Here is a 27,324-nt window from a genome sequence, read left to right as displayed (position 1 = left end):
AGTTCCTGCCCTCTGGTAGCTGGCAATCATTATCTTCTGTCTCTCTGATTGAAGAATGGGGACATGAGCATGAAACCTCCATTTAAGGAGAGAGCCCAGCTCAGATAGTTCCTCATTTCTCACCTGATTGGACTATCTTGGGACTTATCTAATAACTTCTCCACTGTGTCCCCAAATTGAGTATCTTCCTTCACTCCCACTTTTCAGCTAGCGCTTGTGTTTTGTCTTCCCCCATTAGAACAGCAAATATTTTTCTTTTTTAATATTTGTATCCCCAATGCTTAGCGCAATCTGATTATATAATAGGTGCTTAATAAATGTTTATTGACTGTTGACTATTGGAGTAGGGATTTTTAATCTTTTTTTTTTTCATTTTACAAGCATTTATTTTGTTTCTTCTCCCTACCTCCCTTCTCCAAATTTAAAAAAAAAAAAAACTCTGGTGACAAATACACTTTGTCAAGGAAAACAAATTCCCATATTGTCCAAGGTGCTTCCATTCTATAGCAGAAAAATAACATGGATGCAGATCAACCATTCCAGAGTAAATACAGAGTAATATTGGTGGGAAGGACAACAACAACTGTGTGGACAAGCACAGCCTTTATATGGGAGTGACATTTTGGTTGAATCTTGAAGGAAACTAGGTCTTCTAAAAGGTGGAGGTGAGGAGGATGGGTAGAACAAGCATTGAAGACAGCCTATACAAAGGCAAAGATGGAGGATGGGGTTCAAATCCAGTTTCTGAAGCTTATTATCTGTATACTCTGGGCAAGTAATTTACCTTGGCTGTGCCTCAGTTTCCACAACTATAAATGGAATAGATTGGAATTAATAGTTTTAAGGTCCTTTCCCTCTCTACAGTATCACTTTATGACCCTACAAACACTAACTTCTGTTATTTAATGATCCTTTTTTTTTCTCTGAGAATAATAAAGCACATTCTGCTTTATGAAGTGTTCCCTAATCTGACAATTATCATTTCTTTGGACCTCCTATAACATTTTGTTTTGTACCTACCTGATGCATTTCAATTCCATAAATATTTATTTATTAAGCTCCTCATTTTAGAGACAGAGTGGTGAGGTAGAAAAGCACTAGATTTGGAGTCAAGGAGATCAGGTTCAAGCCTTTACTACCTCTAATCCTCAGGCAAATTATCCCACCTTTCTATCTCACCTCCTCTGTAAAGTAAGGGGTTTGGACTAGACAGCCTCTCACATTGCCTCCAGCTCTAGCTCTGTAGTTCTGTGAACTAAGGTAAGAGGTTTGTCACCCCACTGGGGATACCTTTTTGTCTCTATAACTTATGAACACTTGCCTACTAATGTGTAGGGAATTTCCTTTGCCCTGAAGGAACTTTGCTCATGCCCTTGAAGATCACAAGATGCTTAAAGAACTAAACTAAGTAAGCTGTAACCTTATAATTAATGATTCTTAGCCTATTGCTGGAGAGCCAGATAATGCCCCTAAATCCAAGTGCTCTGAGGTATGACCCACGCTGTGCCCTTTGATTCTTGCTTGGCAAACTCACATAATTTGAGTTTATATTATTAGGAGTAATAATGAAGGATAGTGGATAGAGATCAGGATTGAAGTCCTGCCTCTAAGACTATAGGTTACAGGAAAGCTCACTACCTGCATTGGTGGAAGCAGTTTCCTCCCTACACTAGTGAAATCATAAGTCCAACCCCTAATGCTAATATTCAAAGCCTAAAGATACAGTATTTTAATTTACAAAGGACTTTACATATATTTGACACATATCACAACATCCTTCTGGGATAGATAGTGTAAGTTTCAGCATTTCCATTTAGAATGTCATTAAGCTGTGATTTCATCCACATGGACATTCTCAGTGTGGGAACACAAATTCCTTTCCTCAGATCAGACCATGCCTGACCACATGCACACAGCTGGCAGGTAGAGGCAAGATCTGAAATCAGATCTCCCCGACTCCAAGCCCAGCACTAGCCATCATACAGCTCACTCCAACTTCATTTTTACAAATTAGAGGACTTGTGTATATCACTCAGTTAGTTAGTGGTAGAGCTGAGATTTGACCCAGATCTCTCGACTCTTGAGTTTAGGTATAAATACTGAAAACTAAGGACTGTGATTCCCTTCTCCAGTCTATCCTCTGCATAGATGACTAAAGTGATATTCCTAAAGCACACACACACAAATGCAATCACCATGTCATTCCTCTGTGCAAACAGCTCCAGCGCCTTCTTAATTGACTCTATGATATAGTACAAGCTGCTCTGTTTGTCACTGAAAGCCCTCACATTCTTGTTCCAGCTTTCTACCTTTCCAGCCTCATTACACGCTCCTACTCTTAATGTGCTCTGTGTTCCACTCCACGTCACTCCCTCCTTCCTAGTTTTTCTCAGAATTCATCTTGTGTTACCTCTTGCATGAAACTTTTCTGATCTCCTCGTCTGTAGATGCTTCCTTTCCCCTGAAATTACCTTTCATTTATAAGTTGCCTTCCTGGATAGAATGTGGATTTATTGATGGCCACAGGGATTATTTTGTTTTTGTCTTGGGGCCCCCAAATCTAAAAGCACAATGGCTGGCATGCAGTAGATATTTGAATACTTGCCCCTTTCTTTGACAGAGTGTTGGAGAGCCACTTCCAGTCTCAGAAGGAGAACTATGAAAAAGAGATTGAAGCACTGAACTTTAAAGTAGAACACCTCAGTCAAGAAATCAACCATTTACAAAAATTATTCAGGGAAGAAAATGACATCAATGACAGTATTCGTCATGAAGTCACCAGACTGACGTCTGAAAACATGGTACAGTATTAACAGTATAGCAAAATAATTGATAATATATGCTATCATTTCTTCCTGTCCCGTGGTAGAATAAAATAGCCTGTTGGTGTTGGATCATGGAATTGGACCATAATATGTCCAATAATATGGCCAAGGATAATCAGTAGACCTATAGGGAAAAAATACCTTACCAAAGGGGAAAAAGAATATGCTCCAAGATGATTTCATATAAATTCCATTCTGGCATAAAGCCAGAGTGTTCATCTATGAGTGACAAAAAATATAATCTCTAGGCAACAGTCATAGAATGAACATATGAATGATAGTAGATATGATGAAGACAGTGAAGAAGTAATTAGATAATGCTAAGGCATCAGCAAATTGCAGATTGTTTCATGCAAATTCTCTGCCTCAGACTCAAAGAACACTTTCTTTGATAGCCTTGTCATGCTATTGGCCAGGATCCCTACTTGCTCAGCTGCATTAATGTCATTCAGATTTAAAGTACTTGACATAAATTACCTTTTGCAAGAAACTAAATAATTGGGTCAGAAAAAGTAATTAACCTTTGGTTAGTAGGTACTCCAGTTCCCAAGAAATATATTTTATATCATCTTATGCCACAGGAGGAAAAAAGGGTGGTGGTGAAGGGAGAACTAACTATGTGATGATTTTTCTTTCATATGCTTACACTAGCCATAACCCCCACAAAATTGACCAAAGATCAGGAGGATAAACAGGATGGAATGCAGCAAAGAAATGAGGAAAAGAGTGATTTTAGTAACAGTATCTAATGGAACAGCGAGTCCTAAGATTGCAGAAAATATCCTGAGGTGAATGTTATAAAAGAGAGCAGAAAATGGCAGTATAGATGCTTTAAGAGTGATATCTGGTGATCAATTAGGGTTCTGGGTTTGGTGCATATACATAACAACTCTCTGTCTTATGTGTACGATAATAATAAATTTAGGTAATATACATTACAGTTTTCAGAGCACTTTCCTTCCAGCAGCCCTGTACAAGCCAGGATTAGCTTCATTTTCACAGATTAGGAAAGTGAACTTCAGAGAGAGTCAGTGACTTGCCCATAGTTAGAGCTAATCAGGGGTGAAGGCTGCAATGCTGGGCAAACATCACTTTCCTGATTTTTACAAGTTAGGAAATGGAACCTGAGTGGTTAGATGAGCTGTCCACAATGAAGCTTCCGATACATCCCAAGACCTCACTCTCATGTGTGTGTGTCTTAGAGCAAGAGCCACTCCAAGTGAGTCATAGGATGTGGAAGGTTCCCTCAGATGGAAAGTGAATGCCTCAGAAAGGAAGTGAATCATAGAGAAAAGAGGAAGAAACAAAGACAGATGCTTTAGGAGGTAAAGAGTACCCGGGGATAAAGATGGGGGGGTGTTGCTGGGAGAACGGAACTGTTCCTAAGTCTGCAGGCCAGAGAGCAAGGAGGGAGTCTCTGGGATTTGGCAGCCTGCTGTTAGAGAACTTAGGTAACACAGTTAAGTAGTGATGTGCTCTCCAGAGAAAAAGGAAACACTCAGAACAGTGCCTTTGTTCACCCTTTAATGTTCCCATCCAGAGCATCTGAACCTTTTACGTTCATAGTGGAACTTGGTTCCCATGCTTTGTCATTTGTCTGTAGCTTTATTCGGAAAACTCTGGACACAAAAGCAGTTTCAATTCCTCTCGAGTTATCTTTGGTTCCTTGCATGATTCACACGCAGTAGGCGTTCAGTTGCTTGCATAGAGTTTATGGTGAATGAATGTGGCTGAAAGAAGGATCGTTTAGGATTGTGGTTGCCTCTCCCACCACTCCACTTCTCTGTGGATGCTACCAGCAGGTAGCAGGGGATGAAACCTGGAGCATCTGGGAGGATGTAGCTGTGGGGGCCAGCAATCAAAAACGTTTATTAAGCATCTGTTGTGTGCCAGGCACTGTGCTAAGCACTAAGAATTCAAAAGGAGGCAAAAAACTATTATTCTGAGCTGACATCCACAGGATAGATGGCTATTCTTTGTTGTTAAAGTTTTTTGTTTTTAACACATATGCATGGATAATTTTTCAACATTGACTATTGCATAGCCTTTTGTTTCAGATTTTCCCTCTCCTTATCCCCATCCTCTTCCCAGGATGGCAAGTAATCCAATATATGTTAAACACGTTAAAAAAAACACATTAAATCTGATATATGCATACATACTTGTATAATTATCATGGTGCACAAGAAAAATCAGATCAAAAAAGGAAAAAATGAGAAAACAAAATGCTAGCAAGTAATAAAAAGAGTGAGAATGCTCTGTTGTGATCCTCCCTCAGTCCCCACAGCCCTCTCTCTGGATACAGATGGCTCTCTCCATCACAAGACCTTTGGAACTGGCCTGAATCATCTCTTTGTTAAGAAGAGACACATCCTACATGGCTATTCTTAGACAGGGAAGTATTTCTTTAGGGGTTGGGACTGTTTTGTCAGAGGAGAAAAGTGCCTATCTGAAGTGTAGTGTAGCAGAATGAAGGGACGCTCCCAAATAAACAAACAAAGCGTCCTAGGAGGAGTGTGAGTATACATGACTTCCACCCCATCCCAGGTGGGTGTTTTTCAGGGCGATGTTCCCTGGGTGAGATACTCTCCATGTGCAGCCAGACCATGGCCTCAAGCAATCCCTCCAGCTGCCTGATCATGCGATTCTGCACTAAGTGTGTTCATTTTGCTTAGTTTGCTTTGGGCAAGACCCAAATACCTGCTCACACAAGTAATTCACAAAGCCATGCTTGGCCAGGAAGGCCGCTCCGGAGCGGACATGGGGTCAGTGCACACATTGGCCAAAGAAGAGAAGAATTTTCCCTTCCTTCACGCTGGCAGGAAGTCGTGTACTGAAGTTCCCCAGCCCTAGGTGGGGATGATGGTGGGATGGCTCGCTTTGTTGCCAGATGTAGAATTGCCTTTAATGCCAATGAAGGATTCCCAAAATGGGGAATGACATCTGACTCCAGGGCCTCCACCGTATGTGAATAATGGGTCAGAAGATGACTGTGGGAGATCATTGGCCCTTGAGGGCAGCAACTGTGCCACTTTTTTAATAAAAAGTTTTTGATAAAAATTTAATACCTTGAACAAGGAGCTATTCTAACCAAACTGGTCCACTCTACTCTCTGAACATACATTACATTCTCTAGCCTTTGCACATGTGTGTCCTATGTCTACGATATTCTCCTTACAGCTTCCTCCAGAAAGCTTCTCCTGGTTCCCAACTGGTTCTCAAAATGGATTTCACTGGTGAATTCCAAGGGAACTTCATAAACTAGCCCTCTTGCTTTTGGGGTGATAGGAAGGGGAGAATACCTCTGTTTTATTTCCTCAACTTAAGATGCTTCTCATTCCTAAAATAGCATCATTACTGTAATCTCTGTCCTGGGAATACCATATGGAAGAAAAATCCCATGAATTTCTTTTCCCTTAGTATGTAAATTTTCTCCTTCCAGTCTGGCTTCCTTCCATGGGAACATGTAGGGCATAGCACATCTAAAAAAAAAAAAAAACAAACTATCAAGGGATGGGGAAAAAAAAACAAAACTGAGAATAGCTACCTGTGTTTTTCCCCAGTGGTCGTGGACAGAGCAGAAATGTAAATGGCAGGCCAAATGGAATAACTTAATTAAGTTGAATAAAAAATTTGAAATTATCCTGAATTTTTCTCCAAGATAACAGGTTTTATATTTCTGCTTTTGCTGCCTCATTGATTGTGTCAGTTATTCTAATGCTCCTTTTTTATCCTTCTGTAAAGATGATTCCAGACTTTAAACAACAGATTTCAGAACTTGAGAAGCAGAAACAGGATCTTGAAATCCGTCTAACTGAACAGACTGAAAAAATGAAAGGTAAATTTGATGCTATATGATATATATATATATATGTGTGTGTGTGTGTGTGTGTGTGTGTGTGTATATATATATATATATATATATATATATATATGTATGTATGTATGTATGTATGTATGTATGTATGTATAGTTTTCACCACAGGGAAATGACTTGGGATGGGAGTGGGCCTCGAGGTATACTTAACTTGAAACCAAAGAAAAACAAATGGAAGCAAAGCTGGATATGTATGCAGTAGGACAGATTAGTTCTAAAAGGAAGAAAAATCCTCATGGCTCCCACTAGGCACCATGAAAATTGTGACTCTGGATAGCAAAGCTTTAATCCTCTTAATGCCTTGTTATAAAGAAAATATAGTTATGTTTATTTGCCAATAGTAACTAAATTAGAAAAACCCCTTTTGCTCTCATATCCTATGCAACCATTTTAGAAGAAATCATTTTTGCAAAGTTCCATATAAAAATTCTTTCTTCACAAAGGAAAAAATGTCTTAGAAAATGTTGGCGACAATAGTCAGATTATCCAGTAATAAATAGCTACATCAACGTAGTGCTTCATGATTGTGATAGGTTGTGTCTTTATCTTCTCATTTGATCTTTATTATCACTCGGAGAAGTTTATAATTCTATTTTATTATTCCTATTTTACGTATAAACTTTTATAGGTTTTCTCCCATGCACCCCCAAGTCCAATGATTTTTTTTACCACATCAAGTTGCCTCTCTATTGACTACACGTGAATAATAGCCCTCTGAACATGCACTGTATTTGCCCCATGTCTAAAATTCTCTTCCTGAAGCTTCCTCCAGAAAACTTTCCCTGATACTCAATCTGGTTCTCGAAATGGAGTTGTAAGGAATTTCACAGACTAGACTCCATGCTTTGGGGGTGATGGGAAGGAGGAGGTGCCTCTGGGTTATTTCCTCAGCTTGAGATGCTTCTCATTCTAAGTAGAGCACTTACTTCAATCCTTGAGCCACATGTGAGAACAACCCCATAGTCCCTTTTCCCCTGCTATATAAATTTTCTAACTCCAGTTCCGACCTCTCCCTCCATATGGAGAGATACAGCATACAGCAGTCCATCACAGGCCATTAAAAGTGTGACAGGAACGAAGAAGGTTTGAGCCTACAGTGCATCGCTATTTCCTGTGGCCCTTGATTGAATTTATAATCTAATGCTGAGATGATATAGACACAGATATAAAAAGGGCACTTGCTCCCCAAATGTGTCGACCTCTCATAAAGGAAACAGCTCAGTTGGCAAAGTTATGGAAGCATTTGTAGGTCTCTCTCTGTGTGTGTGGTGGATAAACACTGCAAATGAACAATGAGCTGAGCCCAAATTGAAGAGGAGAAGAGTGGAATGGATTGTCCTTGGGCAATGTCAGTGTTCTTTTAATGACCATACATTTTTCCTTGAAACTGAGGCCCATCTTTTTTTATCCCAGTTTTCTCCCAGTAGTACTGAATGGTTGCATGTACTGAAACATTGCTTTGAAAATTAAAGGGAAACTATAGAAATGCAGGGATTTGGGGGAGGCATAGGGTATATATAGATGAGTGAAGAACCAGGGCAGAGGATGGGCTAGATATGTAGAAGGCAATTCAATTTAGAAATAATTTATTAAGGAGTTACAAAGCACTGGATTAGGTACCAGAGACACAAAGATTAAAAAAAAAAAAACAAAAACCAGAATTTCCTGTCTCAAAGAGTTTACAACAGAATAGATTATTATATTTTTATTTTTGTTTATTATTATATGGATTATGCAAATAAAGAAATAAGAATGGAACACTTGAATCTGTGTTCACATCTGAGAAGCAATGTGAATTGGAGAAAGTACAGAATAATCAATCAGGAGGCTGAGTTCTACGTCCAGATTTGCTACTGATTTTGATCTTGGTTGTACAGGCAGGTCACTTGACCCCTTTAAGATCCCATCTCCTGTTTTGTAAAGAGGAACAGGTTGCAAGTTGCAAAAGTCTTCTTAAAACTACTTTGCATCCATGCACGCAACAATCTAGCTATATTGGCTTATTTCCTGTTTCTCAAACATGACACTCCATCTCCTCATCTCTTTTTGTCTTTACGCTGGCTATTTCCGCTTCCCCCATATCTAGAACACTCTCCATCCACATCTCCAACTCTCAGAATTCCTGGCTTCCTTTTGGCTTTAGTTCAAATAACACTGCCGGAGGCCTTCCCCTCCCTAGAACTTCTCTCTTTCGGTTGCCTTACATTTACTCTGTATGTATCTTGACTATACCTATTAATGTTGTCACCCCCACTAAATGTAAGCTCCCTGAGGGCCTTTCTTTGTATCTTACTTCAGAGCACAATACCTGACTCATATATAGTGAATGATTAATAAATGCTGATTGATTGATGATTGATGAAGGAGCAGCATCGACTTACATCAGTAATCCCACTTAAAACATAATTTATATATGTTTCTGATGTAGATAAAATTCAAGGGGATAGAACCAAAGAATTCTTTCTGATCCTAACCCCTACACACTCTATCACATTTCAGCTTCATTTTCTCCATACATTCAGTTTTCTCATGTGGCTACCCACAGAAAAAGGCAAAATGTTGTCAGACTTACTACTTCTCACAATTTCTAGTATTACAGTTTCTCTACATTTATTATCAAAGTAGAGAGCGAGTCTTCTACTCATGGAAATATTGAACACCAGTATCTCATGAGGTAGTTAGACTACTCTTGGACATTTAATTGTTTTTTATAATTAGTGATTCTTAACCCCTTCTCCATGACCTTTCATAAATCAACTGACCAACATCCAGCAATCTCTTCTTTTCAGTCCACCGGGCTGTCTTTTTTGAGCCTGATGAGTGGAATTTATTGAGGGCAGCTATATATCCATTTAAATAGAGAGGCAGCAGGGGGCAGCTAGGTGGCGCAGTGGATAGAGCACCAGCCTTGAATTCAGGAGGACCCGAGTTCAAATCTGGTCTCAGATACTTAACACTTCCTAGCTGTGTGACCCTGGGCAAGTCACTTAACCCCAGCCTCAAAATAAATAAATAAATAAATAAATAAATAAATAAATAAATAAATAAATAAATAGATGAATAAATAAATGAATAAATGAATAGATAAATAAATAGATAAATAGATAGATAGATAGATAGATAAATAAATAGATAGATAGATAGATAGATAAATAAATAAATAAATGAATGAATGAATAAATAAATAAATAAATAGAGAGGCAGCTAGGTGAGGTCAGGAACACCTGTCATCAAATCTATATTCAAACACTGATTAGCTGTGAGATCCTGGGCAAATTACTTTCTCATCTGTAAAGTGGGGACATTTATAACAACCACCTCTCAATATTGTGAGGACTAAATGATTTATATGTAAAGAGTGGCACAGTGTCTGGCAGAGAGCAGGTGCAATATTAGCACTTGTTTTGTTCTCCAGCTTCTCCTTTTTCTCTTTATAACTATCTCCATAGTTATCTTGGGTTCCTATTATGTGTTAAATTTTTTTCTATATTTCCTAATATTAGAGGGTTTTTTTCTACAATAGAAAATAGAAGCAAATTAAGAACTTGCTTACTCTTCTTTATCATTATTATAATCCTATCCTACCTAAGGAATAGTTCTATTCCTTCTTTAATCTTCCACTTGTCCCCCAAAAAGCTTTTACACAAATTATATTTTTGTTATCTTTGTCAACAGAGACATGATTCAGTCTATTCTAGGGTTTAGAATTCTTTTTTAATCTTATTTTTAATAAAGCTTTTTAATTTTCAAAAGATATGCATGGATAATTTTTCAATATTTACCCTTGCAAAACCTTGTGTTCCAAGTTTTCCCCCTTTCCCCCTACTCCCACCTCTGGATAGCAAGTAATCCAATATATGTTAAATATGGTTAAAAAATTATGTTAAATCCAATATATTAGGCTTTAGAATCCTAGGTCCTGTCATTCTTTTGCCCTTCTCTTAACTTATCAGTGAATTAAGATTTTTAAGAGGCATGTTATCTGTGTGATTATATTAATTTTTTGGATACCTATTTTTCTTCTTTAATGGATTTAATTGTGTGTTTGTATCATCAGAGTTTCATTCTTAATAGCACTGCATCCTTCTCGTGGGAAGACTTTCTCTATAGAATTATAGGCCATGAGATGCTAGCAATGCTTTCTCTGAACTCTTTAAAATTTAATTTCTAATATCAAGATTGGTATCAAACTATGCCTAATGCGCCCTTTCTTCAAATTCAATGATATGGTCATTTAATCACTTTCTTTTAAGTTTTCTATTTCTTCTTCAGGAGTCAGTTCTGTTTCATTGTTTAAAATCTAGTCGAGAATAAAAGTTCCCTCTTGTTTCTGCTTTGGCTACTATTAAACAAATATTCTTTAGATATTTAATGTTGATAAAGGTACTGTGCTTAGTGAAACACAAAAATGAAACAAGATAAGTCCTACATCTTACAGAACTTGTAGTTACAAAGAGATAAGACATGTATACAAATTACTATAGTTTAAGACATATTATGATAAATGGACAGAAGAGGTCCAAAAAAGAGGTATAAATATTTAGGGAAGGAAGAATCACCTCTGGTTACATAAGTCAGGGAAAATTTCAGGAGGAACAGAAATATAGAGGAAATTTTTAGTTAACAACAGTGACATTAACAATTTAGGAATCTAAAGATAATGTTTGTTTACATCATTATGAATGTGTCTGTCTTTGGAATTTAAAGCTATTAAAAACAGTTGTCATTCACGTGCAAGTATGGTTAAAAGGTGAGTTAAAAATCAACATTCTTTTCCTTATAATGGGCACATAAAGAGTCACTTGAAAAGACAATCATCATTTGCAAAGTTCATAATGATTTACTGGTTATTTCATAAATACTAAATACATAAGAAATTGGGTAACTATTGATATCTAAACAATAATTTGTTAAATACAACAAAAGGTCATCTGATTAAAATTTTTTAAAAGTCTATCCAAAATGGTATCTGGTATCCAAAATGAAAAAATGAATTTCTCATCATAGGAAAAATAGAAGAACTGTCTAGTCAGTTACATCGCAATATGGAAGAGGACGGAACACAAAGGAGGTAAGTACAGTGATCAAGTAATTTTTCCTTACTGAAACAGTTAAAGAGCAAAATTTCCAAGTAATACTAAGATTGAGACCCTGTGCCATTATCTAAATTAGTGATGCTCCACAAGAAGAGCCTTATGCTCCTACAAAGAAATGAAATCGCCCTCTGCTGGAATTCCATGTGTACAACATTGTATTGGATGCTCATTATGTGAATCCATAATTTTCCTTATAATATTTTATTTTTTCTCAATTATATGTAAAAACAATTTTAACGTTCTTTTCTAAAAATGTTGAGTTTCATGTTCTCTCCTCTCTGCTTTCCCCTCCCTGAGATGTTTAAGCAAAACCCAGTGAGTTTCCTAGTGAAACAAATAAAACAATAAAAGAAGTTTTCTTCACACATGACTCCACTGTAGCATTAGAACCAATTGACTTGAATTAACATGGGAAAAGTGAGATACCATCCTTCCACTATCTTCTTCACTTGTTCTTCTTTTGTTTTCTTTGTCTTCCGTTCTGAATTCTCTGCCTTGTACATGGAATATGCTCACTAAGCATTTATTGAATTGATCCTAAAGAGTGAAAATAAGTAATTATAAAATATGTAATGTCCTCTGTTGGGCTTTTAAAACTCTTTATAACCTGCCCTTTTCTGGCTTTTCCAGATATCTTAAATCTTATTCCCTCATAATATTCCATTTCCCATCTCCATGTGTTTGCACTGGCTGTCTCCCACTTGGAGAATACCCTTTGACTTCCTTTAATATAAATTAAACCTTACCCAGTTATCCTCCTTGGTGCCTTTCCCCCTCCCCAAACATCATCTCAAATTCATCCTGTAATATCTTTATTGTATGTAGTTACTTGTGTGTTGTCTCTTTAATAGATTGGGATTTCCTTGATAGCTGGGACTCTTTTTTGCCCTTCCTTGTATCCCCAGTGCTTAGCACTGTGCCTGCAACATAACAAACACTTTATATTATTGCCTAATCACAGTGATGATAATTAGAGTTAGTGACTAGCAATAGTTGGGAGGGGAATCATGGAAGATACTCGGTTATAAGAAAGGAGCAAGGCAAAATGGCAAGGAAATAAATTTTTGCCCAAATTCTCTCTGGTTCTCCCTTTGCTAATGCCAGTTTCAGATCATATTTCTGCTTTTTAGTAGAGTATCAGAAAGATAAAAGTCATTTATGGACCTGATAACAAGTGAGCTCACCATGATGGTCTGACACTACATATCTCCTTTTCCCTAGAACCATGGAAGTTCAAAATGAAATACACATCAAAGAAAAAGAAAAGCTGATTGGTACCATTAGGGAAATACAAGAAGCCAGTGATCACTTGAAGAAAAAATTTGAAACAGAAAGTGAAGTCAAGAGCAGTTTCAAGCAGGAAGCATCTCGTCTCGATATGGAAAACAGGGTAAGAATTGCTAGCATTTTTTTTTCAGTGTGAGATTTAACATTAAACTACTACATTGGTTCTACTAGTATTTGAATATTAAGCTGGATCTAAAATCCAAGGGTGAGAATGCCCTTGAATGGTGAGACAGAAAGCAAGATTCCTATAACATTTCAGAGAGTTTTAATTGGGAAAGGAGAACATGTGGATTTCAGTGAAACCTTGAGCTAGAAGGGAGGAAATCACATCTTTATTCCTACTAACCTTTGACTTTCTTTGTAGTCTTATGTATTATTTTATTTCATGAATTCAAAAACATGATTTTATAAATTTAAACTCATATGCATAGGTTTCAGATATCCAAGAGTTCAAAAACACATAGAAAATGATTAAGAATCTTTGCTATAAGTGAAAAGATAGATAGATTGGAGTGAAGAAAAGTAGTGCTAAGGAAAGAAAACACTAGATTTGGGAGTAAAGGAAATTACATTACCAATCAGCTTTGCAATTATGAACAAAGTCATTTCCCTTCTCTGATTTTCTACTTTCTGATCTGTAAAATATAGTTTGTCAGATTAAATCCATTGCAGATCTCCATTCTATGATTCTTAATACATACTTAGAATAAGCTGTCCCAGTGCACAACCATCATCCCTGATCCACCAAAGCAAGCCCCTTTTGTGGGAGCAGGTCCTTAAAGCACTTCTTTCTCCCTCTGTTTTTTCTTCTGTAAATATTCACACACTCACTTAGAGTCATCCTGGAGGCTGTCTATATTTAACCTATATAATTAAGACTAAGTCAAGGGAGTGCTGGTAAATGTTTAACAACCAACTTTTTCAGGAGGAAAAAAAAGGGCTGACAAGCATTTTCAGATTAATCTGCATTATTAACATTACTCCCTCAACTGTAGGCACTCAGCAAAACAGTAAATTAAGTGTTTTATATTGATTTATAGTGTGCCAATTACCAAAGTGCAAGTGCTTGGGCTGAAAAGGTAGCAGTTGGCTCTAGTGGGCTGCAAAACAGAGGACCCGCTAGCCAGTGCATCAGAGCCAGCCTCTCCCACGAATAAACAAAGCCGCTTAGTGGATCCCCTCAGCTCTGTCAGGAGTGTCCATTCGAAGGTATTTTAGGATGTGGATAGCAATACGTGTGTCTTTGAAAATGCCGACCTAAATCTGTTATTAAAGGGAAAGAGAATATTTGGATCAACATCCCGACCACTTTATACTGACATAGCTTTAGAATCTGGAACCAGAAGGGGTCTTAGACATTTCTCATTTTACAAATGGCAGGGATGGTGGTAGTGATTTCCTTCCCAGGTTGAAGAGATAGTAAACCACAGAATCAGAATTCTACCTCAGGACCATTAATTTTATCTTTCTTCTCTATCACACTGCATTGTATATGTGTGTATTTTATACACACATACACATATGTATATAGTGATATTTGCTACTTGGATATGAAGATATAAAAGAGTACATGCATAGTGAATGTGGTTTTTTCTATTTACATTCTATCTGTGTGTGTATTTATGCATCTCTATCTCTGAGTATGTATAGTGTGTTCTCTCTCGTGATTCTCAGAGATTCCTTATTATCTGTATCCTTCTCTCTTAAAAGTGCCATCAGTTCTCTAGCACCATCTTGAAGTAGGAGTAGCCAGCTCTGAGAAGGTTTCTTAGCCCTGATCCTTCTAAAAGAGGGTAATACTTCTACTAAAGCATTTAGGGGAACCACACAGTAGAAATGGAGTTGCAATGATTCGGCCAACCTGTCCCGTATGATGAGCTAGGGGTGTGATAAGTGAATATTGTGATTGCAGATGAAGAAAGAGGTGTTGAGAATAGCTAGAGCTTATGCAATTTGGTCCTGGGTCATTGTATCATGGCGGGAGGATGTTCTCAAACATCTTTATTAATACCTTGCAAAAACTTGTGCTGCTCACAAGCTTACTCACATTAGAACTGGAGGAGTTAATGATGATGAATCTGTGTTTCAAATTCATTGAAGAGCTGTTTCTAATTCTACCAGTTGAGTCTAGCAGGCATTGTTATATAGCATTTTATGTCTAAGGAAGCCATGTTCTAAAATAATAATAATAATAATAATAAACAAACTTTCAACCCAATTTTCTTTTATTGTTATAGGATCTTGAGGAAGAGTTAGACATGAAGGATAGAATGATTAAAAAGCTGCAAGATCAAATCAAGACGCTAACTAAGACAATTGAGAAAGGTAAGAAAGAATGAGAAGCAGAAAAAGAAAGAGTGGGGAAGAGGGAGGGAAAGAGTGAAATAGAGGCAGACACTAAGAGAGAGAGGTTGATTCATTTTCCCATTTTCAGTGGACCCTACACTCCGTTAGCTGTCTGTATATCTTTTAATAGTGTCAGCAAAGGACTATAACCTTCTTTTGTATTTGCATTTTAATAAGGGATCCTAGCAAGTCACTTAACCTCTATTTGCCTTAATCCACTGGCAAAGGCAATGACTAACCACTCCAGTATCTTTGCAAAGACAACTCCAAGTGGGATCACAAAGAGTTAGACACAACTGAACCACAATAAAATATAACTCTTGAAAATCAAAAAGACTTCAAAACTCAAAGGAATAAAATTTTTAATGACAGACGTTTTTTAAAACACAAATAGGCTAGAGGAGAAATAGCTAAGGGAGATAATCCTACCCAGCACCCCCTCAGACCCTACTCTATCTGTAGATAACCAATTGGTCAATTTATAAGAGCAACCATATAATAATTTTTAACCTCTTCCTCTATCAAACTATTTTTGTAATCCCAGAAATGAACAGGGATTAAAATTGACTGATCTAAATTTCATCTTTAATTCCTTACCCCACATCCATATTCACAGAGACCACTCTCCCAGAAAGGTAATTATAGGGAAGTGGAGAAACCAAAGAAATGGATATTTCATCTTGAATATTGGCTGCCCAACATAATTAGTTTTTCCTCCTCACATGTGCACAGTGTGGAAAGGAATATTGATCAACTATCCCATGGCCTTTTCTTGTCTTTTATTCTTCTTGAACTCTCCACTATATGAGAAACTCCTGACAACCCAAACTGACATTTTTTCCCCTTTCTGTGGCATTTCTGACCTTCCTTAATTCATTTTTTAACTTTTCTGGTCCTTTTTTAAAAATTTTATTTATTTATAATTTTTTTCACAGTATATATGCATGAGTAATTTTTTTAATAATGTTATCCCTTGTATTCATTTTTCCAAATTATCCCCTCCCTCCCTCTACTCCTTCCCCTTGATGACAGGCAATCCCATACATTTTACATATGTTCTGGTCCTTTTTTTATTCAAGTATGGGTTGAATTAAATAGCCTCTGAGATGCCATTAACTCTTCCCTTATCTATGGTCTTCCTCTAAGCCTCTGCCCTTGACTCTAAAAACTGGAGAGTGTTCATATCCAAGGCAGCCACAATGGGGGAAGTGAGAATGGTCTCCATTTGTTTAGCTTTTGGATATACTGCTGCCTAGCATGAGATTCGTGTGCTTTTCTGACTGTAGGTTTCTCTTTTCAGCCAATGATGTGCATTCGTCTTCAGAAACCAAAGAGTACGTTGGAATGGTGGAATATAAAAAGGAAGATGAAGCTAAGCTGGTGCAAAACCTCATTCTGGGTACTTTTCATGGACACTTGGGATTTTCTCATGAGGCTCAGGAATTTAGACAGTAGGATAAAAATCACAGTGACCAGGAATGACCACAGAGATCTTCCACATTCTTTCCTCTCCACCCCCTTTGTTTATTCTTCTTCCCCTGACTTCTCCCATCTGGCCACAGAGACTGAATTCAACCAGGAACAAAGATGTAAGGAACAAATCTTACCTGGGAGCCTCACGTGTGACATAACCTCCTCATGCTGCTTTTGTCCAGCTCCCCCTTTTGCTGAGGGAGGTAGGTGAGTTAGGGTGTCAGACTCCTGTTTAGGCCCGATGGACTTTGTAGTGCAGAGAGGACATGAGAAGTCACTGGCACCCAGGTCTCCATGGTCTACAAGAAAGGAATAAAGCAGATTCTCACAGGGAAAAACGTATGCAACGCTGGCAGTCAGTCACATTAGAAGAACATTAGGTTTTTCTACCTCGATTTGAACAGATATTAACTAGCTGAATTAAAGCTTTATCGTTTTAATTTCTTCCTCCTCTACCCCAGATCTGAAGCCTCGGGGTGTGGTAGTAAACATGATTCCGGGTCTGCCGGCTCATATCCTATTCATGTGTGTACGTTACGCAGACTCGCTAAATGACGCCAGTATGCTCAAGTCCTTCATGAACATCACCATTAACGGCATCAAACAGGTCATTAAGGTAGGACAGATTTCCTCACAGCAGTGTCGGCTGTGACTTGAGTGACTCCCACAATCGGTCTCTCTGGGCTCCTTTCTCATTATAAGAAAGTTCTAATGTTATTTGCGCTCTTTACCCCATGATGTTGTAGTGAAGAAAAATGCTTGTACATCATAAACTGTTTTGCTGGTATGAATTTATTATTGTTGTTATCTTAGACTTGGAAGATGAAAGAATAATAGGATACAAGAAAGGGAGGAATTTAAAAAATTAAGAAAATGAAATCTCCCAGAAGCTTGGTGAACAGGAAGAAATGGGATAGTTGTTTTCAATAAGAATTACTTTTAATAGGATTTAAGGGAGAGTTGCTGATTCTTTCCTCAACTAATCATTAGGAATTTCTTGCGTCCCATCAATCTGATTGCAGGACTGGTCAATTTAATTAGGGACTCTCCTAATCCACCTTACTTATATTAACTTAGTGGCACTGCAATTTTTATGTGGGGAGATGGAGATGGCAGAATTGGATTTATTTCTGCATAGCTCCAGAGAGTGAGGTTAAAAAAATCAATTATGGTTCGTCATCAGTGTCCCAATGGAAAGGAGTCAAGATTTCTGATAAATGTAAAGGAAAAAGTGGAATGGACTGCCTAAAACAGCTAGTGACTTGCCCTTTCCTAGAGATTTTTACCAGGAGGCTAGACAGTTCCTTGTCAGGATATTGTAGAAGGGATTTATCATATGGATAGTGGGCTGGATAAAGCAAGCATGTTCCTGGATAAATGGAATTCCAATGCAAGACTAACCTAGCTTCTCCATTTCTACCTTGTTGCATCCTTGCTGTCCATACAAATCCTTCCTTCATTTGTAGAGAAATATGACTAATGTGTCTAATGAAGATGTCTTGTTTTGCTCAGAAAAGTGTATTTAAAGAAACTGATAGGTAGATCTTTAGCTAGATTTATTGATAGGCAGACAATTAATTAGAGAAATGCTCTCATTTTTCTCTTAGCCAAAGGAAAAATATAGAGCACTTATGATAATATGGTAAGGACTGATATGTATTTTGTAGAAGGTATAGACTTGTCCTAAGAGGAAGATAGTTATAATGGAAAGGGGTCATAAAAAGGAAGATTTAGGCTTCCTAATAATTAAGAAAGTAAGTAGCTTGGACCATTTTGAGAGGTAATATATTGCCCTCATCTAAGGTCTTCAAACAGATGCTGGCAGCCACGTATTGGTTCTATGTTAAAATAATAATAATAATAATAAATCCTGTAGCATGGCTTGCTTTGTTGTCTTGCAAGAATCATTAATCAAACAATTTCTTTGTGATCTCATGGTAATGAGAACTCTGCTGGTGGCGGCATTTCTTACTGTTGCTCAACTTCTGTAACTGTCATTCATCTAATTGACTACCAAGCCACTTTGCTATGGAAAGATTGCAAATCTTGCTTCAGAGCTATCATCAGGCCATGAAAAAAAAAAAAAAGAGGAAGGTTATTCTGAATATTCTGAACTCAACTCTTGACTTCCGCTTAGCCAAAAGGAAATAACTTTTTATATTTGTGGGTGTCTATGCATTTAATTAAAAATCTACCTTGTTTTGTGTAGCAGAAAATGTTTCAGAAACAACATGACACAGTGGATAAGGTAGATTTTTATTCAAATGTCATCTTTAATGCATGGATTGCATAATCCTAGGCAAGTCAATTATCCTCTTTGTGCCCAGGGAAAGCACTTACATTTAGGAGGCCCAAGAAAGGCTGCTTGCAGAAGGTGAGCTGAGAGTCAGGCATGTATCAATCTCACATTAAATATATTCAGAGAGATAGTACAGGACAGAATGTAGCTAAGGATGTTTTATTAGGAATTCTTTTGAAATGTGAATAATTATCTGCTACTGTTTATAAATTCAGATTTTCATATACTAAAACTTGTTGAAGTAAATCTTTTTTTCAGCAGCAAAGGGTTCTATCATTATTTTTATGTCAGAAACTCACAGTTTCCTTGTTTTTCTGCATTGAACTCTTCTACACTGGATATTTATAAAGTAGAAATTATGCATGCATCATAAGTTTAAGTGACTGAGAGTCGTCAGAAATGAATAAAAATCGCCATTCCTCTCTTCAATCTCTCCAGTTGTCCTGCCATTTTCTTCGGTCTTTAAATATATTTAGGTCTCTCACATCTTAAAATAAGTCTTCACTTTGTCCTGCTTTAGTTGTTTCTCTTTTTTTTTTCACTGCCAGACTTTTTGAATGAGTAATCAACACTCACTTTTTCCACTTCCTCAATGTTTTCAACCTCACCACTCTTGTGAAACAAACTTCAGTGAACTCATTCTTCTTAATCTCTCTACGATACATATGACACAGCTGATTATCTTCCTTGAAACTTTCTACTCTACTTCCATGATACAATTTCCTTGTCTTCTTCATAACACATTAACCCCTCCTACTCCCAAATTATTAGTTCTCAAATCTCAGGTATAAGTTCTCCGCTCTTTTCTATATCTACTTTTTCCTTTCTAATTGTTTTAATTACCATTTCTTTTTCTCAGTAGTATTTTATTTTTCTAAATACATGTTTTCATCGTTCATTTTGTAAGACTTTGTGTTTCACCCTTATCACTCCTCCTCCCTAAAATAGCAAGTAATCTGATATAGGTTATATGTGTATAACCCTTTTAAACATATTTTCATATTTGTCATGTAATATAAGAAAAATCTGACCAAAAAAGAAAAAAGTCAAGAGAAAAAAAAAAAAAAGCTATCAAAAAAGGGTGTGAGAATAACATACTTTGATCTACATTCGGTTTCCATATTAACTATCATTTCTAATACTAATATTAAAAGGAGACATTAGCTCATTGTAAGGAAAAACTCCCTAATAAACAGAAAGTACTATTACTAGAGATGGTAGATTCTCCCTCACAAGAGGTGTTTTACAGAGAAAACAGATAATGGCCATTTGTCAAATATATTGTAGAGAGGATTCTTTATAATGTGTTAGTTAAGCAAAGGTTTCAAAGGTCCCTCTGAAATCCTGGTGCTTCTGTGGCTTTGGGCTTTTTTGTTTGTTTTTTTACTTTTATTTTTGATCTTCCCAAACCATCTCCAACAGCTAAGAGAATACCTGTCTATTCTTACCTCACACTTCAAACATACCAGATTGGTTTTTTTGTTGTTGTTTTTGTTTTTTTTTTTCTGAAAGCAGCCTATAATAGCACAATAGTATTCCATTATAATCATATATATAACAGCTTGTTCAGCCATTCCCCAATTTGGGGGGAATCCCCTAAATTTCCGATTCTTTGCCACTATAAGAGAAGAAAATGAAAATTAAATAGAAGGCTTTTTTGGGTGATACAACAGCTTGGACCTACCATGGGAGGAACAATAATGGAATGTATCACTAGGGACCCAGTAACTGACTGGATATACAAATAAAAGTTGAGAACCATAGATGATTCTGAGATTTTTTATTCCACTTTAGTTTCCTTTTTTTCTTCTCCCCCAACAAATCTATTGTATACATAGATCTTTCTATCTATATGTATATAAATATAAACATTTCTAGATAGATTGATGCCTGCTAGGTTAATTTTCTTTAAATAGTGTTATTCCACGGTTTAGGAAGTAGCATGTTAATGTTCCATGGTGGGAGCTTGGGGCAATTGGAGCAAAAACAGTTTAATTGTGGATAAAGTATACCTAGAGAAAGGGTATGGGGACAGTATAGACCAGAGTTGTTAAACATCCTCCAGATTAAAATGTAATTGGGAAATATTTATCATCATCATACAATAACAATTAGATTATATTACATTTTAAAATTAAGTCAATATGTGATCCTTACATAAGGACAGTGAACCCTGTTTCTATTTGAGTTTGAAATCACTATTCACTGTAGGAAGAGAGGTTGTCCTTTTGGATGATGATGATGATGCCATAAGAGGAGCCCCACCAGCCCTGACCCATTATTAGTTTGAGGAAGCCATTGCAAATAATGCAATCAGCAAAAGGTTTGAAGCCAAATAGTGGCATTGTGTATTTGTGAGAAAGCAAATAAATAAGTCCATCTAGAGGAAAGTTTTGCTTGAGAGTAGCAGAAGAGGATAATAAATTCACATTTATATGGCACTTAAATGTGTTTTATGTATGTGATTCCTTTAATTCTTACAGTAATGTTATGATGTTCCCATGTTTGCAAAGTTAGTATCTGAAACAGAATTTATATCCAGGTTTTTCTGATAAAAGCATAGCCCTTTGTCCACATTGCAGTGTTGTTCCTCAGTTGTAGAAACCTCCAACACCAGAGAAGCTTAGGTTTTATTTAGCAGACAATGGGTAATCATTGGGTATTTTCTAAAGAGCCAGAGTTACACAATGGAAGTTATGTTTTAGTAAGTTATACAAAGAGTCCATTAGAAGGAACAGAAACTAGAAATATGAAGACCAGTTAGTACATTATTGTAGTAATACAAACTATGGTGATCAGACCTAAACTATGATAATAGCCATGGGAATGAAATGAGGAGACCCAGAATTTGGTGAATGACTTGGATAATAGGTATAAGAAAAAAAGACTAAGATAAGAAAGGGTTCAAAATTTTAAAATTTGTGTGGTTAAGATAAAAATAACTTTAATCTTTATAACTCTATGATCCAGTCTTTCCTCTGAGAATACATTCCATATATACTTCATATATCGTGAGTGGACCTAATTATTTGAATATTAACCTTAAGAACAAAAACTGTATTTTTACCTCTCTTCATATACCCAGGATTTACTATACTGTCTGGCACCTTAGGCACTTAATATTTGACTTACTGATTACAGGAATAATAATATTGGATAGGCATTTAATAAATGCTTGTTGGTTAACTGATTCTACCGCTTTGATAAGGCTGTCTCTAAACAATTTCCCCATTCACTGAATATGTAAAACTGTACTCTCACTTTGTTATTTATGTATTTCACTATTACTTAAATATTTCATCTTGTCTCCTGAACTAGCATGCAAATTCCTATAAGGGGAAAAACTATGTCTTACCTTCTTTTGTATCTCCTTCAATACCCATAACACTTCTTTACACATAACATGTACTAAATGGATGTTGAGTAGACTAAGAAAATATTTGTTTAATGAATGATTGAAAATTAATTTTAATCAAATGATTCATTAGAGCATTGGTTTTCAAGTCACAGAATAACTAGGTGCCCATACAGGAAAGATGATGGATGTTAATGTGTCTTGGAAGCCCTAGAGCTAGATGTAATTAACTTTGGGGGTCTCCATCTTTCTCTAGGAACATTATGAAGATTTTGAGATGCTCTCCTTTTGGCTCTCCAATACATGCCATTTCCTTAACTGCCTGAAACAGTACAGTGGAGAAGAGGTAGGGATTATTTCATATTTTGTGTTAAATATCTAGTATTCCACCAGGAACTGATCAAATGAATGCACTGATACTGTTAAGTTTTGCTGATGTAATGATTATAACAATATCATCTCCTCATACATTATGCTTTTTAAATACTATTATCATATACTTTACCTCAACTAATCATTACAAATATACTATGAGGTATATAGTGTAAGTTACTCTTTTCCAATTTTAAAGATGAAGCAATTAGGGTTTAAAGAAGCTAAGAGATTTATTCAGGCTTACAAAGCTAATTAATGATAGCCATTGGCATAGTACTCCCATTTACTTAGTCTTCATGGCATGACCCAAGACTCATATAAGCAATATATTTTGGCTTATATATTGATTACTAAGTTAAATGCATATTCCTTTTAGGATACTAATGCTAACTTTGATATCTCTAATAATACTTATGGTCTCTGCTGTCTGTATCATTTATGATCTGTTATTTACCATTTGTGAGAGATGCTTTCTTTCCTCAGGAAAGAAATTTTTTTTAAAGTCAGTCAATTGACAAAATGAAGCCACTGTCTCAGAGAATCCAGGAGGAGAGTAAAGGGAGGTTATTTTTTTTAATCTGTGTGGCAGTCCTAGAATATCTCATGTGTCATCCTCCAAACTGGGAGAATTTCAACTCACCAGAAAGTACAAGAGAATTATGAAGGGACATTATATATTGGTTCTTAAAAAAGAAATAAAATCTGGCTCACCAGGCCTTGAATGATTGACTGTTTACTCAATCTGCTCATTTGCTTTGCTATTTTTCTTATAAATAAGTGAATGTGCATATATATATATATATGTTTTTATAAACAGATATTTGGGGTTTTATTTTGTTTTTTTTTCTAAATGAAGAGGTAGGGTAAAAAGGAAATAATGTATGTATCTAAAGATATAAAGAAGGATAATGATAGAAGCTCATGATCAAGTTTAGTGAATAGGTACATCCATTAATTGCATATACTTGATAATGTCTATTATAACAGCCTTCTAATGTTAATATATCCATAATTGACTTTCAGGAATTTATGAAGTATAACACTCCACAACAAAATAAGAATTGTTTGGTGAATTTTGACCTTTCAGAGTATAGACAGATTCTTAGTGATGTGGCCATACGGATATATCATCAATTTATTTTTGTAATGGAAAATAATCTTCAACCAATGATAGGTAAGAAAGGACTGGATAATCAACCAAAATGTGACAACATAGAGATATTTGGGCATAGCTGAATAATATAATTAAATGGCATAATTTAATGGCATAAGTGGTTTATTTCAATCTATGCATGTTCTTTTTTATTCTTTATAATGACCTCAATCTATAAATAATTTGTTATTACTATTGATGATTTATATCTTTTAAGAAAGGAACTTGCTTTTTTGCATGTTTTTTTTTCCGTATTTTTAAAATACTGATGTACTTCTTTAATCTACAATATTTGCATCCTATTTGCTTTGATTTTAAAAGTTTCAAGCCAGGAGTGGACTATTTGATGAAAAGATTTTCCTCTTTCCTTCTCAGGAAGGATCTTATATGAGGCTATTTAGTCTAATCCATTCATGACTAAGAATGTTCTTTAGAATATTCCTAAAATATTTAAAAAAGGGGTCATTCAGCTTTTATTAGAAGACAGCTACAGAGAATCCCTCCTCCCAAAAGTAGTTCATTCCACCTGTAAAACCTATGAATTATCCAGTTCCTTTTCTCTGTAAACTAATGCTATACGATTCAATTAAATCCAACACCTATTTATGGATGTGGATATTATGTACCACAGACAAAATGAAAAAGCTCTTACCCTCAAGAAACTTCTGTTGTACTGAATGCAAATAAAAAGTTACTATTGCAATTATTTTCAAAACAATGTTCGGTCTCCTAAAAATGAAATGCATAGAGAATACTCAACTGACAGAAGTAAAATAATAGTAATAACAATAATAATAATCTTCTAGTATGAGAAATGTTTTTCTTGTATCTTTTCATGTCTTTCTTCAGTACCAGGAATGTTGGAATATGAAAGCCTTCAAGGAATTTCTGGCTTGAAACCAACAGGATTCCGAAAGCGGTCCTCCAGCATTGATGACACAGATGCTTATACCATGACCTCTATCCTGCAGCAGCTCAGCTATTTTTATACTACCATGTGTCAGAATGGGCTGGACCACGAGATTCTAAAGCAGACTGTAAAGCAGCTTTTCTTTCTGATAGGAGCTGTCACCTTGAATAGTCTCTTTCTTCGCAAGGACATGTGCTCTTGTAGGAAAGGAATGCAGATAAGGTAAACCTAGTAAGCCTCTTAGCAAGCCATGGCTGGCTGGAGAGAGAAATGGTTCCTGGTCGGGCTGGATAGGGAGACCTTTTTAGAGCAGAGTACACATCATATGTGACCCTTTTTCACCCGTTATATTGAACATGAGTTCCATCCTGCTTGCTCTGTGAAAGATGGTTTTAGAACCTTAGAAGACATTGACTTTTTCATGTTGACACTGAACAGCTGCCAGGGACATTGTCTTAACAAGGCCTGTAGATCTGAGTTTCCAAAATTCTAATTTTTTTCATTTTTGCTTCCTGGGGGTTTTATTATCCTATTATCAATATTCTACACTTATACTGTGAATTGTGGACATATAAAGAAGTGTGACATAACTCCTTGCCTTTGAGAAATGTACCATCTTGATGAAGAAATGGAGTGTGAAAAGCTAGCAAGTAACAATAAGTTCTTAGAAGAGTTTAGGAGAAAAAGATCATTGTAAACCGGGATGGTCAGAAATGGGTAGGACTTCAATAGAGCCTTTAAGGACAGACGGAATTTAGTCTAGTGGAAAGAAGATCAGGAAGGATATTCCAAGTGGGATAATGGGCTACAAAGAAAGGTCAAGGAGTTTGCTACCGGGATCAGAGGAAGGTTTTGAATTGGGAGAAATAGCAGAAAGATAGATTGGGGCCAGATTAAAGAAGGCTTTCAGTATCATACTCAGGAAATGGATCATCCTACAGATAATGAAAAGCCATGGTTTTGAAGACAGATTTCCTATTGTTATTATTAGATACAAGGGGCTATAGGTGGACAGAAGCTATCTATTTAGAATCATTACAATAAAAGCCAACATTGGAAAAATTTCTATAAATGACATCTGTTCTATCACTAGGCAGAGCACCCACTTTTCACATGTGACAGACTATTGTCATTTACTCTCCCCCAAAACTATCAAGCAGATAATATGATCCAACCTTTATTTAAGTGAATCCAAAGATCAGAATAGGTCATGGTGTTAATGTACTCTCAGGAATAGACTCACTTTAGGTCATACTGAACTTGCTTTTAGGCTATAAGACTCAAAGAACTTCTGATCCCAGAAATTTATTTCTAACACCAGTTGCAAAACCCCATCCAAACAAAAGGAGAAACCAAAGAAGAAAAATTTAGGCAGTCTTCTCCTCTAAGGAGCTAAATGTTTTTTAAAGATGCTTCAAAAAAAAAAAAAAAGATGCTTCCAATCTCTCTTATTATGACTCCCATAAGATACATAGGTTTGGCCCCATTCTCTCTACTTTGTAGATAGGAACAATTAGGCACTAAGAAGGTAGATAATTTATCCCAAGTTACAAGAAGAATTTGTGTAAACTCCCTTTGGATAGAGATGATATTGCTCTTTGTATTTTAATACACAGGGCCTAATATATAGTAGGCATTTAATAAATGCTTGGTGATTGTCTTAAATGGTTAATATAATTATTAGTAAATATTAATAATATTACTAATTAAGATAGCTAATATAAATTATCTCTAAGGCTCCTTTGAGTTCAAAACAAGATTCTGTGAGATAAGGTGTTCAGGTTTTAGAAATGGAAAGTGCAAAAACAAAGGTGGATATGCAAGCTGCTAAGGGTAGACAGACATGAGAGAAATTTGGCGGATAAAAGGAGTTTGCACTAATTCACCAATCACAACAATTTAACTCCAGAGCAGAGTTTTTTAAAATGAGTGGATTAAGACCCTTAGGTCAGAGAAGGGAGAGGGAGGCATGGAGTCTGTATTATGCAATATTTTAAGATTGGCAAAGTTCTTTGCTCACAACCCTGTGAGAAGAATGATACCAGTAGTGCTTTCATATTCTTATTTTATAGATGAGAAGATAGAGGCTCTAAAAGGTTAAATAATTTAATCTTGATCACACACTTAACTAGCAAATTTCTGAGTGAAAGAACTCAATATCAGTTCAACTTTTTATCCACTCATAGTCAATATTTCATGCATTTTCTCTATCTCACTTTAATTTTTATGTGTAATTTAATTGTCTTTTTTCCCTCTTCTCTAACTTACCAACAATTGGCAACAACTATCTTGTCCCCTGCCCTGCTGTGGTCATAAGGATCTCATATG

At 36.3% G+C, this 27,324-nt stretch overlaps 1 protein-coding gene across 1 annotated transcript in view; it reads left to right on the top strand.

The window, feature by feature from the left end:
* The window catches only part of MYO5C (myosin VC), a 128,200-nt gene that overhangs the window by 91,428 nt on the left and 9,448 nt on the right, over positions 1-27,324 (top strand). The window contains exons 29-38 of the mRNA XM_074294529.1: positions 2,621-2,801; positions 6,570-6,663; positions 11,710-11,773; positions 13,020-13,188; positions 15,323-15,410; positions 16,732-16,830; positions 17,366-17,520; positions 22,815-22,904; positions 23,957-24,107; positions 24,936-25,218. Coding sequence (XP_074150630.1) covers positions 2,621-2,801; positions 6,570-6,663; positions 11,710-11,773; positions 13,020-13,188; positions 15,323-15,410; positions 16,732-16,830; positions 17,366-17,520; positions 22,815-22,904; positions 23,957-24,107; positions 24,936-25,218 — 1,374 coding nt within the window. The remainder of the gene's footprint in view (positions 1-2,620; positions 2,802-6,569; positions 6,664-11,709; positions 11,774-13,019; positions 13,189-15,322; positions 15,411-16,731; positions 16,831-17,365; positions 17,521-22,814; positions 22,905-23,956; positions 24,108-24,935; positions 25,219-27,324) is intronic.

Source organism: Sminthopsis crassicaudata, chromosome 2 (assembly GCF_048593235.1).
Source record: "Sminthopsis crassicaudata isolate SCR6 chromosome 2, ASM4859323v1, whole genome shotgun sequence".
NCBI classification, from domain to species: Eukaryota; Metazoa; Chordata; class Mammalia; order Dasyuromorphia; family Dasyuridae; genus Sminthopsis; species Sminthopsis crassicaudata.
Note: the sequence above shows the minus strand (reverse complement) of the source record. Positions and strands in the feature narration are given on the sequence as shown.